General features: G+C 38.9%; 1 protein-coding gene across 2 annotated transcripts in view; it reads left to right on the top strand.

Moving 5' to 3' along the window:
• DNAH6 (dynein axonemal heavy chain 6) overlaps positions 1–14,656 on the top strand; it is a 285,139-nt gene that overhangs the window by 253,416 nt on the left and 17,067 nt on the right. For both annotated transcript variants that reach the window (XR_005718342.1, XM_040224335.1), the window contains exons 69-71: positions 6,538–6,657; positions 7,687–7,808; positions 12,382–12,511. Coding sequence is in view for 1 of the 2 variants with exons in the window: in XM_040224335.1 (XP_040080269.1) it covers positions 6,538–6,657; positions 7,687–7,808; positions 12,382–12,511 (372 nt within the window). In the remaining variant the exon portion in view is untranslated. The remainder of the gene's footprint in view (positions 1–6,537; positions 6,658–7,686; positions 7,809–12,381; positions 12,512–14,656) is intronic.

Raw genomic sequence — 14,656 nt, 5'->3', positions numbered from 1 at the left:
AAATGAGGAAGGAATAGCCACCCAAGTCCAAGAAACCCAGAGAGTCCCAAAAAGGATAAACCCAAGGTGAAACACCCCAAAGTGAAAATGAAGTTGCTCAGTCATATCCAATTCTTTGCGACCCCATGGACTGTAGCCTACCAGGCTCTGAGGAGCCTCTCAGTCCATGGAATTTTCCAGGCAAGAGTACTGGAGTGGGTTGCCATTTCCTTCTCCAGGGGATCTTCCCAACCCAGGTTGAACCCAGGTCTCCTGCACTGCAGGTAGACACTTTACCATCTGAGCCACCAGGGAGACTTGAAACACCCCAAGACATATATTAATCAAATTAACAAAGATCAAACACAAAGAACAAATATTAAAACCAGCAAGGGAAAAACAACAAATAACACAAGGGGATTCCCATAAGAATAACAGCTGATCTTTCTATAGAAACTCTTCAGGCCAGAAGGGAATGGCAGGACATACTTAAAGTGATGAAAGAGAAAAAAACTACAACCCAGATTACTATACCCAGCAAGGATCTCATTCAGATATGAAGGAGAAATCAAAAGCTTTACAGACAAGAAAAAGCTGAGAGAATTCAGCACCACCAAACCAGCTCTCCAACAAATGCTAAAGGATCTTCTCTAGACAGGAAACACAGAAAAGGTTTATAAACTCGAACCTAAAACAACAAAGTAAATGGCAACGAGATCATATTTATCAATAATTACCTTAAATGTAAATGGGTTGAATGCCCCAACCAAAAGACAAAGACTGGCTGAATTGATACAAAAACAAGACCCCTATATATTTTGTCTACAAGAGACCCACCTCAAAACAAGAGACAGCTACAGACTGAAAGTGAAGGGCTGGAAAAAGATATCTCACTCAAATGGAGACCAAAAGAAAGGAGAAGTAGCAATACTCATATTAGATAAAATAGACTTTGAAATAAAGGCCATGAAAAGAGACAAAGAAGGACACTACATAATGATCAAAGGATCAATCCAAGAAGAAGTTATAACAATTATAAATATATATGCACCCAACATAGGAGCACTGCAATATGTAAGGTGAATGCTAACAAGTATGAAAGAGGAAATTAACAGTAACACAATAATCGTGGGAGACTTTAATACCCCACTCACACCTATGGATAGATCAACTAAACAGAAAATTAGCAATGAAACACAAACTTTAAATGATACAATGGACCAGTTAGACCTAATTGATATCTATAGGATATTTCACCCCAAAACAATGAATTTCATCTTTTTCTCAAGTGCACATGGAAGCTTCTCCAGGATAGCCCACAGCCTGGGCCATAAATCTAGCCTTGGTAAATTCAAAAAAATTGAAATCATTCCAAGCGTCTTCTTTGATCACAGTGTGGTAAGATAAGAGTCAACTACAGGAAAAAAACTATTAAAAATACAAACATATGGAGGGTAAACAACATGCTTCTGAATAATCAACAAATCACAGAAGAAATCAAAAAAGAAATCAAAATATTCATAGAAACAAATGAAAATGAAAACACAACAACCCTAAACCTATGGGATTCAGTAAAAGCAGTGCTGAGGGGAAGGTTCATAGCAATACAAGCTTACCTCAAGAAACAAGAGAAAAATCAAATAAATAACTTAACTCTACACCTAAAGCAACTAGAAAAAAGAAGAAATGAAGAACCCCAGGGTTAATAGAAGGAAAGAAATCATAAAAATTAGGGCAGAAGTAAGTGAAAAAGAAACAAAGGAGACCATAACAAAAATCAACAAAGCTAAAAGCTGGTTCTTTGAGAAGATAAATAAAATAAACCATTTGCCAGACTCATCAAGAAAAAAAGGGAGAAAAATCAAATCAATAAAATTAGAAATGAAAATGGAGAGATCACAACAGACAACACAGAAATACCAAGGATCATAAGAGACTATCAGCAACTATATGCCAGTAAAATGCACAACATGGAAGAAATGGACAAGTTCTTAGAAAAGTACAACTTTCTGAAACTGAACCAGGAAAAAATAGAAAATCTTAACAGACCCATCACAAGCATGGAAATCAAAACCGTAATCAGAAATCTTCCAGCAAACAAAAGCCCAGGACTAGATGGCTTCACAGCTGAACTCTACCAAAAATTTAGAGAAGAGCTAATATTTGTCTTACTCAAATGCTTCCATAAAATTGCAGAGGAAGGTAAACTTCCAAACTCATTCTATAAGGCCACCATCACCCTAATACCAAAACCAGACAAAGACGCCACAAAAAAGAAAACTACAGGCCAATATCACTGATGAACATAGATGCAAAAATCCTTAACAAAATTCTAGCAAACAGAATCCAACAATATATTTGAAAGATCATACATCATGACCAAGTGGGCTTTATCCCAGGGATGCAGGATTCTTCAACATTTGTAAATCAATCAATGTGATACACCACATTAACAAATTGAAAGATAAAACCATATGATTATCTCAATAGATGCAGAGAAAGCCTTTGACAAAATTCAACATCCATTTATGATAAAAAAAAAAAACCCTCCAGAAACCAGGCATAGAAAGAACATATCTCAACATAATAAAAGCCATATATGATTCAGTTCAGTTCAGTTCAGTCATTCAGTCATGTCATATATGATAAACCCACAACAAATGTTATCCTCAATGGTGAAAATATTGAAAGCATTTCCCCTAAAGTCAGGAACAAGACAAGGGTCCCCACTCTCACCACTGCTATTCAACATAGTTTTGGAAGTTTTAGCCACAGCAATCAGAGAAGAAAAAGAAATAAAAGGAATCCAGATTGGAAAAGAAGAAGTAAAACTCTCACTGTTTGCAGATGACATGATCCTCTGCATAGAAAACCCTAAAGACTCCACGAGAAAATTACTAGAACTAATCAATGAATATAGTAAAGTTGCAGGATATAAAATTAACACACAAAAATCCCTTGCATTCCTATACACTAACAATGAGAGAACAGAAAGAGAAATTAAGGAAACAATTCCATTTACCATTGCAATAAAAAGAACAAAATACTTAGGAATAAATCTACCTAAAGAAACAAAAGACCTATATATATATAAAACTATAAAGCACTGATGAAAGAAATCAAAGATGATACAACTAGATGGATAAATATACCATGTTCATGGATCAGAAGAATCAATATAGTGAAAATGAGTATACTACCCAAAGCAATCTATAGATTTGACGCAATCCCTATCAAGCAACCAATGGTATTTTTCAGAGAACTAGAACAAATAATTTCACAATTTGTATGGAAATACAAAAAACCTTGAATAACCAAAGCAATCTGGAGAAAGAAGAATGGACCTGAAGGAATCAACCTGCCTGACTTCAGGCTCTACTACAAAGCTCCAGTCATCAAGACAGTATGGTACTGGCACAAAGACAGAAATATAGATCAACGGAACAAAATAGAAAGCCTAGAGATAAATCCACGCACCTATGGACACCTTATCTTTGACAAAGGAGGCAAGAATATACAATGGAAAAAAGACAATCTCTTTAACAAGTGGTGATGGGAAAACCAGTCAACCACTTGTAAAAGAATGAAACTAAAACACATTCTTAACACCATACACAAAAATAAACTCGAAATGGATTAAAGATCTAAATGTAAGACCAGAAACCATAAAACTTCTAGAGGAAAACATAGGCAAAACACTGTCTGATGTAAATCACAGCAGGATCCTCTATGACCCACCTCCCAGAGTAATGGAAATAAAAAGCCAAAAGAAACAAATGGGACCTAATTAAATTTAAAAACTTTTGCACAACAAAGGAAACTATAAGCAAGGTGAAAAGACAGCCTTCAGAATGGGAGAAAATAATAGCAAACGAAGCAACTGACAAAGAATTAATCTCAAAAATATACAAGCAGCTCTTGCAGCTCAATTCCAGAAAAATAAATGACTCAATCAAAAAATGGGCCAAAGAACTAAACAGACATTTCTCCAAAGAAGACATACACATGGCTAACAAACACATGAAAAGATGCTCAATATCACTCATTATCAGAGAAATGCAAATCAAAACCACAATGAGATACCATCTCACGCTGGTCAGAATGGCTGCTATTAAAAAGTCTACAAACAATAAATGCTGGAGAGGGTGTGGAGAAAAGGGAACCCTCTTACACTGTTGGTGGGAATGCAAACTAGTACAGCCACTATGGAGAACAGTGTGGAGATTCCTTAAAAAACTGGAAATAGAACTGTCATACAACCCAGCAATCCCACTGCTGGGCATACACACCGAGGAAACCAGAGTAGAAAGAGACACGTGTACCCCAATGTTCATCGCAGCACTGTTTATAATAGCCAGGACATGGAAGCAACCTAGATGTCCATCGTCAGACAAATGGATAAGAAAGCTGTGGTACATATACACAATGGAATATTACTCAGCTATTAAAAAGAATGCATTTGAATCAGTTCTAATGAGGTGGATAAAACTGGAGCCTATTCTACAGAGTGAAGTAAGTCAGAAAGAAACACACCAATATAGTATATTAATGCATATATATGGAATTTAGAAAAATGATAACAATTACCCTAAATGTGGGATAGCAAAAGAGACACAGATGTAAAGAACAGATTTTTGGACTCTGGGAGAAGGCAAGATGGGGATGATTTGAGAGAATGGCATTGAAACATGTGTATTATCATATGTTAAATAGATCGCCAGTCCAGGCTCAAAGCATGAGACAGGGTGCTCAGGGCTGGGGAGGGAGATGGGAGGAGGGTTCAGGATGGGGAACACATGTACACCCATGGCTGATTCATGTGAATGTATGACAGAAACCACTACAATATTGTAAAGTAATTAGACTCCAATTAAAATAAATAAATTAAAAAAAAAAAAAAGACTGACCAGAGGTGCTTCAACAGGAGATGAAAGATAGATGCCAGTTAGCACATTACTATCCTGGAAAAAATAAACTACAAAGATCCAAGCACAAATAACTTTCTCTCAACCAACCATCTCAGTTTGAAAGAGAATGAAAAAAAATCTTGACATAATAAGAGGTGGAGATGAGCAGATGAACATTTAAAAGATTCAGAAGTTGACAACATCGGTATCATAGGTAAAATTCTTCTTGGAGCACTACAGAGGTGAATAAGAAATTGTAGCAATGGGTCTGGAATTTTTCCAAGGAATTATATCAGCAGTGGGCTTCCCTGGTGTCTCAGGTGTAAAAAATCCACCCTCAGTGCAGAAGATGCAGGGTCAATCCCTGGGTAGGGAAGATCCCCTGGAGAAGGAAATGGCAACTCACTCCAGTATTCTTGCCTGAGAAATTCATGAACAGAGGCGCCTGGCAGGCTACAGTTCATGGGGTCACAAGAGTCAGACATGACTTAGCAACTAAACCACCACATCAGTAATACAATCATTACAGCACAGAATAACTATCTTTCCTATTTGTAATGTCAGGGTGACAATGGAGAATAACTTCTCTGTGGAAAGAGAGATGGGATGCCAATAAATTTTAATTCCCCATAATATAATTTCTGTGAGGTAAATTGTCTCTTTCATCTTGGATCTATCCTTTCCTCCCTGTACATCAATAATGTATAAGGTATGTATAGATTTTGAATGCCTTGTTGTAAATATTTTGGTTCTATTTAGCTTACTGGCCCCCAAGAAAACAGTCTTTGATGCAAAGTAGGTATGTTTTACAATACTACAGTCAATGATGGGATAAGGCCAAAAGTCAACATTTCAATATTTTTTAAACAAAGAAAAAAAAAAAAAACAGGAAGAAAGAAGAAATATGTAAACAGAGCTCAGTAGCTTTAGTTTCAATTATTTGGGAAAGGCAAAATAATTGGGGGAAAGTTCATATACCTCCTTGGGCTTCTGTGGTGGCTCAGTGGTAAAGAGTCCACCTGCCAATGCAGGAGCAGAGAAGGCAGTGGCACCCCACTCCAGTACTCTTGCCTGGAAAATCCCATGGCTGGAGGAGCCTGGTAGGCTGCAGTCCATGGGGTTGCTAACGACTGAGCGACTTCACTTTCACTTTTCACTTGCATGCATTGGAGAAGGAAATGGCAACCCACTCCAGTGTTCTTGCCTGGAGAATCCCAGGGACAGCGGAGCCTGGTGGGCTGCCATCTATGGGGTTGCACAGAGTCGGACACGACTGAAGCAACTTAGCAGCAGCAGCAGCCAATGCAGGAGACAAAGGTTCCATCCCTGGGTCAGGAAGATCCCTTGGAGGAGAAAATGGCGACCCACTATAGTATTTTCTTGCCTGGGAAACCTCATGAACAGAGGAGCCTGGCAGGCTACAGTTCAGGTGGGGGTCACAAAAGAGTTGGATACAACTTATCAACTAAACAACAACAACATATTCTAGTCTTCTTTCTGTTTTTTAAAAATTGACTTTTATTATCTTTAGGGATAGGTTAGTGGAAAGACATTCAATGTGCCAAATGTGTAAATAAATAAACCTATTAGAATGTGGGTGTGCATATCAGTTAAAAACAAACAACGTTTTTAAATGCAAACTCCTTTTCAGGTGAAATTACCTATGGTGGAAGAGTTACGGATACCTGGGATCAAAGATGCCTTCGTACTGTTTTGAAAAGATTTTTTTCTCCTGAAACATTACAAGATGGTTATAAATATTCTGAATCAGGTGAGTGACTTTTCAATACTATGGAAAAAGACCTTTTCCAAGAAGTCATTAACAGCATCCTCAGGTTTCCATCCAGGAGCTGTCTGTGTCCAGTCCTCACCACCCAGACCCCCATACTCACCATCACCATGCTTTGTTCCTTTTTCAGTTGCTAAGTTGTGTCTGACTCTTTGCAACCCCAGGGACTGCAGCATGCCAGGCTTCCTTGTCCTTCACTATCTCAAACTCATGACCGTTGAATCAGTGATGCCATCCAACCATCTCTTTCTCTGTTGCCCCCTTCTCCTCATGCCCTCCATCTTTTCCAGCATTGGAGTCTTTTCCAATGAGTTGGCTCTTTGCATCAGGTGGCCAAAGTATTATAGCTTCAGCATCAGTCCTTCCAATGAATACTCAGAGTTGATTTCTTTTAGGATTGACTGGTTTGAGCTCATTGCTGTGCAAGGGATTCTCAAAAGTATTCTCCAGCACCATAGTTCAAAAGCACCAATTCTTCGGTCCAATTCTCCGGTCCAATTCTCATGTCCATACGTGACTATTGGAAAAACCATATCCTTGATTATATGGACCTTTGTTGGCAAAGTGATGTTTCTGCTTTTTAATATGCTGTCCAGGATTGTCATAGCTTCAGCTTTGGTTGTAAGAGTACAAAGATATCTATTGTGTGATAACCATTTTTAACTATTTCTGGTCTAAAGTAGATTGTATTCTGTCTAAATGTGTTTTCAAAGTTCTATCACTTAAGAGCACACCTTTCAGCAGCACATCCCTGAATTCTTAGAATCTTGGAATGTTCTGCAGGTGACACCTTAAAAAGTTAGGACACTGATAGATGCTAAAGGCCTCCAGAAAATGTGAAGGAATTTGACACAGCAATGAAAGCTAGGGGGCTTGCAAAAAACCATCCCTGTTTCTCCATGATCCAGCTGATGATAGCCACCATCTGAACAGACAGAGAAGCACAAAACTTGGCGTTACTCAAAGGTCATCTATTTAAGACATATTTGTCTTCTGTGTTTTCAATAACAGGTATCTATTTTGCTCCCTTGGCTGACAGCCTGCAAGAGTTTAAAGACTACATTGAAAACCTGCCTTTGATAGATGACCCAGAAATATTTGGAATGCATGAAAATGCCAACCTAGTTTACCAGGTATGTGGCCTTTCAACTTAAACTCATATTCATATTGTGTATATAAACTTGAAACATCCATAATCATCTCACTAGTTGTATAAATCATAATCTTCTTAAATAAATAAAATAAATGTTTCACCTCAGCTTCAGCATTTGGTTCCAATTTAGCCGCCTGTTGTCTCTGGATCTTTCATGGAATCCTAAGATAGTTAGGTATCTTCTTGTCACTGACCACCTCCTCAACTTTCAACCTCTGCCTGGTCCATAAATCTACCTGCTAGTCTTCCATAATATGGGGATTTGGATGGTAATCCAGACAGTCCTTTCTCTTTTGCTCCTCTCTCTCCATTCTGGGGATATTTATATCATATTATACAAGGATTTGTGGATCCACAGATGAATAGGTTATAAAAGTACATTAGCAAATATCCAAGGCAGATAAATCAAACACTGCTCTTCAAAAGCCCAGATCATTGATTTTGCTATTTGCAACAGCAGGTTGGTCTTGAAGGGCATTATGCTAAGTGAAATAAGTCAGACAGAGAGGGAGAAATATTGTGTGATATCACTTATATGTGGAATCCAAAAAATAAGACAAACTTGTGAAGATAACAAAAAAGAAGCAGACTCACAGATACAGAGAACAGACTAGTGGTTACCAGCGAGGAAAGGAAAGAGTCGGGGGCAAAACAGGGGTAAGAGATTAAGAAGTATAGACTATCATGTATAAAATTAGAAAGCTATAAGGGCATATTGTACAACACAAGTAGGAAATATTTTATGATAACTATAAATGGTGTATAACCTTTAAAAATTGTGAATCACTCTGCTGCACATCTGTAACATATAATATTGTACATCAACTAAATCTCAATTTTTTTAACTCAACAATTTTTAAAAAATTATTGAAGTGTAGTTGACTTACAATGTTAATTTCTTCTGTATAGCAGTGACTCAGTTATACATATATATATTATTTTTCATATTCTTTTCCATTATGGTTTGTCACATGATATTGAATATAGTTTCCTGGCTATTATATCTTAATTTTTAAAAAATAATTTAAAAATTTTTAAATGAAAGCACAGTTCGTCAAGGTCATAGGACCAGATTACTAAAATCATGGCATCTGGTCCCATCACTTCATGGCAAATACAAGACGAAAAAGTGGAAGCAGTGACAGATTTTATTTTCTTGGATTCCAAAATCACTGCAGACAGTGACTACAGCCATGAAATTAAAAGACACTTGCTCCTTGGAAGAAAAGCTATGACAAACCTAGACAGCATAGTAAAAAGTAGAGACATCACTTTGCCAACAAATATCCGTATATTCAAAGCTATAGTTTTCCAGTAGTCATGTATGGATGTGAGAGCTGGACCATAATGAAGGCTGAGAATTCATGCTTTTGAATTGTGGTGCTGGAGAAGACTCTTGCGAGTCCCTTGGACTGCAAGGAGATCAAGTAAGTCAATCTCAAAGGAAATCAGTCCTGGATATTCACTGAAAGGACTGATTCTGAGGCTCCAATACTTTGGCCACCTGATGAGAAGAGCTGACTCACTGGAAAAGACCCTGATTCTAGGAAATATTGAAGGGAAAAGGATAAGGGAGCAGCAGAGGATGAGATGGTTATATAGTGTCATCAATTCAATGGACACAAATTTGAGCAAACTCTGGGAAATAGTGGAGGACAGAGGAGCCTGACATGCTACAGGCCATGAGGTTGCAGAATTGGACATGACTTAGCAACAGAATAACAACAATCTGACCACAGCAGTAGGTCCAAAGAGCAAAATGGATAATTTTACTCCTCCAAGACCCTCTGATGCCATGCCATTACTTAAGGGTAGTCCAAGCTCCTCAGCATGGCACTCGAGACTCTTCCATGACTGGTCCCTTCCATATCTTTCCAGTTTTATTACCCATCATGTTCTGGAATCTTTAGGTGAACCAAAGCCATGAAAAGAGGTATGTCCCTGGGGCCCTGGAATACCCTAAATGTTGGAGACCACATTGGCCTCATGAAGCTGAAGGGAATCACCTTTCTTTGCGATTTAAATTTTGTCTCTACAAATAAGAGACAAATTAGAGGGTAAAATCAGCCTAGATATCAAGGAACATGTACAAAACAACTGTGGAACTTCTCAATGATCCAAAACCTATGTCATGCTCTCTGCCCTAAAAATTGGTTTGCTATTCCGTGAAGGGCTTCCCTGGTGGCTCAGATGGTAAAAGAATCTGCCTGCAATGCTGGAGACCTGGATTCGATTCCTGGGTTGGGACGATTCCCTGGAGGAGAGCATGGCAACCCACTCCAGTACTCTTGCCTGGAGAATCCCCATGGACAGAGGAGCCTGGGCTAGAGTCCATGGGTCACAAAGGGTTGGGCACGACTGAACAAATAAGCACAGCACATTCAGTCAAGAGTTGGAATATCTCATTTTTCCTGATTCTACTTTCAGGAGGAAAAAGAGGTGGCCAAACCTAGTGTTAGTATTCAGTCATCTGACTGTTTGCTCTAGAGTGGGTAGATGTGGAGGTGAGAGAAGAGAGAGAAGAGTGTGGAAATGATAGACTTGCTGCATTCAATGAGAAGTCAGGCCTTTGGGGAGGAGCCGCGTTCTTGGCAATGTATACCTGTGAATGTAGTGTTTTGTGTATTCCATCAGTTCTGAATGACTGGGAATGAGACAGTAGGCACGTGGTGAGGTCCCAGATGTATTTTTCTGTCCTGCCTCCTTTCCTTCATTTTTCTGGCACGGTACACACCTGACTCCTGCCTCTTTCCTTTGGGACAACTTCCACTTCCTCAGTCTATTAGCTTCTGGTAAAACCTCCAGCCACTCTTTGCCTTCACAGAGGTGGGCATGTGACCCAGGCATCACAGCATCACCCAGCTACTGGACCTGGTCCAAGGAGCAGGCCCATGGCCCATGCTAGGAGAATGAGAGTCCTTTCCTGAGACATGATATATAGATGCTGGACTGGGAGAGGACTGTCTTTCCTCTGGAATGACTGACAAGATGCTGTGTATCCGCAGCATTCTGTGCTCTTATCCCTGGTGCCCTGACCCCTTCTCCCTACCACATGAAGAAGGTCATCTCCCACAGGAAAGAATGAGAGAAACAACCAGACATGAACAGGAGAGAGAATGCTAGATCCATCCATGCCTGAAACCCACATGACTTGAGTTCTCTTCTTCCCAGCTATATATGCCAGCATATCCCTTCTTTTTGCTTTAGTTGATTTAGGTTAGATAATTCTGTCTCATCAATAGAGTCTTAATTCAAAAAATATCAATAATTCCTTCCTCAGCTCAGCAAACTACACTTACAAAGATGCATATTACAGACCAGTAAAGAAAGCTGGACCTGGCTGTTCTAAATGTTTCAAAACTTTTGACTAACCAAGAAGTTAAGAACTAAAACAGTGTATGTGCTCAGTTATGTCTGACACTTTGTGGCCCCATGGACTGTAGCCCACCAGGCTTCTCTGTCCATGGAATCCTCCAGGCAAGAGTACTGGAATGGTTTGCTATTTCCTCCTCCAGAGGATCTTCCCAACCTAGGAGTCGAACCCACATCTCTTGCATTTTCTACACTGGCAGGTGGATTCTTTACCACTAGCAACACCTGGGAAGCACAAACTGAAACGGAAAAGTCACTATTAAATGGTTGGCACTGAGCAAGGAAATCAAACTATAGCATTAAGTAAATAATATTACAGTTTTTTAGGACCTAATGAACATGTCAAAGTAATGTTTGAAAGAAGATCTGTCATGTAAAATATAATTTTTACAATCAAGATCTGTAATTCTAGGTTCTGAATTCTTTTCTTGGGAAGTGAATGATGAGTGTTATGACCAGTATAAAGAAAACCTCTGAGAGATTCCAATAAATATACATGAGAAGTTACCATGTTTCTGAATAAAGGAAAAATCTAGAAAAATTAACAATATTTAACTGATCTTGGAATAGGAATTTCTAAGCATAAAATCAAAGGAAAAATAAATCACATTAGGAAGAGCCAGTGGGGACTTCCCTGGTAGTCAGATGGCTAATTCAGGGGTGGGGCAGGTAAACTAAAGTTATAAATATTTCTTAAAAGCAAAATCATGAATAATTTTTCTTTTTACTTTTCTGTGTTTTCTAAATTTTTAATTTTTAATTACTTTTCTAATTGAGGTAACATTATTTAAATAAAAGTATGTTCCAACACTGAATTCTCATTATTTCTTTCTCACTTTCATAACTGCCTTTTAAAGAATTAGCCAAAAATTGTTTAACCTTTTTTTTATTGTGGTAAAACATATAACATAAAATTTATCATTTAACCATTTTAAAAAATATGATTAAATGACAGTTTCATTAAAGTGTTATTCAACCAGAAATGTTTTAACTATAACACCACGGATGAAATACTATGCATTTCCAATGAGCATATTTTACCAACTCTGTCTTCAACATAAAAAAAATAAAATGTCCTTGGTTTTGGCAACAGCTATTATTTCTGTAATAAACTATGTGCTGCAAAATTATTTTTTGGAGAATTTGGGTCCTCACTGTTCTGTTTCTTCTCGCCATTATAGTACAAAGAGACCAACACTTTGATCAACACTATACTTGAGGTTCAACCAAGGTCCTCTTCTGGTGGAGAGGGAAAGAGCAATGATGAAATTGTCCAAGAACTTGTTGCTTCTGTCCGGACTAGAGTTCCAGGTAGTAAATAATTGTTGGCTTATGTGGGTAATGGGACTTTTAGGAATAAACTCAGAAAGCTAAGTGATAGGCAGGTGTCCAAATCTGCTTATTATGTAGAATTTTTTCTTTATGTAGAGGGAGTGCTCTTTCAATGTAGAGGCCTCAATTTATAGATTAGAAGCCTGCAGCCCCTGAAGCCTGCAGCCCCTTGACATCTCAACTGCCAGAAGCATGAAGAGAAAGTTGGTTTCTAGCCCAATATAACTTTAAACAGACTTTTTTCTGAGCTTCCTAATGTCTGTAGACCTGTACTGTCCAAGACAGTAGCCACTAGCCACATGTGGCTACTTAAACTTTAAAATTCATTTCCTCAGTTGCACTAGTCACATTTTAAGTCCTGCCATATTGGACAATGCAGATGGAGAACATTTCCATCATCATAAAATATTCTATTGGACAGCCCTGCTCTAGAATCCATTTCACTTTTTTTCTCCAACAAGAGAAGTGCATGCATATATGCTAAGTCATTTCAGTTACGTCCGTCTCTTTGCGACCCTATGGACTGTAGCCCACCAGGCTCCTCTGTCCATAAGATTCTCCAGGCAAGAACAGTGGAGTGGTTACCATACCCTCCTCCAGGGGATCTTCCTGACTCAGGGATCAAAGCTGCATCTCTTATGTCTCCTGCATTGGCAGGCAGGCCCTTTACCACTAATGCCACCTGGGAAGTGAGAAGTAGAAAAGAATAATTTATTATTTCACTTCATTTTCTGGTGAGCTAAGGAATCTTCCTGAATGATCACAGAGATCCACTTTCACACTTTTCTTAGAGTGACTGTAGATTTAGATGTCTTAATCTATTGTTCATGGTTGGAAATGTCATTATAGGAAAAAGAAAGATGAGGCAGAAAAAAAATGAGTGACTATAAAAGTAAACTGTGCTTCTGTCTCTGTTCACAATACTCTGATACCGAGTATATGGGTTACCCGCCCCCACCCCACATCAAGCAATTCTCAAACTCTCTGGACACCAACTGGATGTCCTACAACTCAGTTATGACATTAACCATCCAGAGTTGGCACAAATCCCACAGGTTAAGGGCTCAATCCCATAAGACTGTCCACACTTTAAATGTCAACTGCAAGTCCTCAGGTTGTGACCTTTATTTCTGACCAACCAGCCATAGATCAAGGATTCCCACAAGCCCCTTCTCGGGTTCAGTAATTTTCTAGACTGACTCACAGGACTCAGGGAAACAGTTAATTACATTTACCAGATCATTTTAAAGGATATTATTAAGGATAAAGATAAACAACAAGATAAAGAGATACATACGACAAGGTCCAGAAGAGTCCCAAGGACAGGAGATTTTGTCCCTGAGGAGTCGGGGTACACCACCCTCCTGGCACATGGATGTATTCACCAACCCAGAAACTCTCCAAACCCCTTCAGTTAGGTTTTTATGGAAGCTTCCATACATGGGCATGATTGGTTAAATCATTGGCCTTTAATAAGTAACTAAACCTCCAGCCCCTCCCTTCTCCCAGGAGGTCAGAGAGTAAAGCTAGAGTGTCCAAATCTCTAACACATGGTTAGTTTGCCTGACAACCAGCCCCTCATCTTTAGGGTCAGTACTAGAGTCACCGCCTTAACATAAACTCAGGTGTGGTTGAAAGGGGCTTGTTATCAATAATAAAAGATGCCCCTTTCACCTTTATTGATCAAGAGCTATTTCAGGAGTTGGGGTCAAAAACCAGTAATTGTATAAAAGATGCTCCTATCACTCTTATCAATGAGGAAATTATAAGGGTTTTAGGCACTCTGGCCAGAAGATGGAGACAAAGACCAAAATGCATATTTCTCATTACACCATAGTAGCACACCTAGGTGGTGCAGCGGTCAAGAATCCACCTGCCAGTGCAGAAGACTCAGGTTCAATCTGTGGGTCGGGACGACCCCCTGGAGTAAGAAATGACAATCCACTCCAGTATTCTTGCATGAAAAACTCAGTTTCAGAGGAGCCTGGGGAGCTACGATCTGTGGGGTCACAAAGAATTGGCCACAACTGAGCATGCACGCACGCAATCACACTAAGCTTTACCGAGATTCTTGAAGTGAAAGTCGCTCAGTTGTGTCCAACTTTTTGGGACCCCATGGACTGT

The sequence above is a fragment of the Oryx dammah genome, unplaced genomic scaffold (assembly GCF_014754425.2).
Source record: "Oryx dammah isolate SB20612 unplaced genomic scaffold, SCBI_Odam_1.1 HiC_scaffold_25, whole genome shotgun sequence".
Lineage (NCBI taxonomy): Eukaryota > Metazoa > Chordata > Mammalia > Artiodactyla > Bovidae > Oryx > Oryx dammah.
This window is presented reverse-complemented; position numbering and strand designations above follow the sequence as displayed.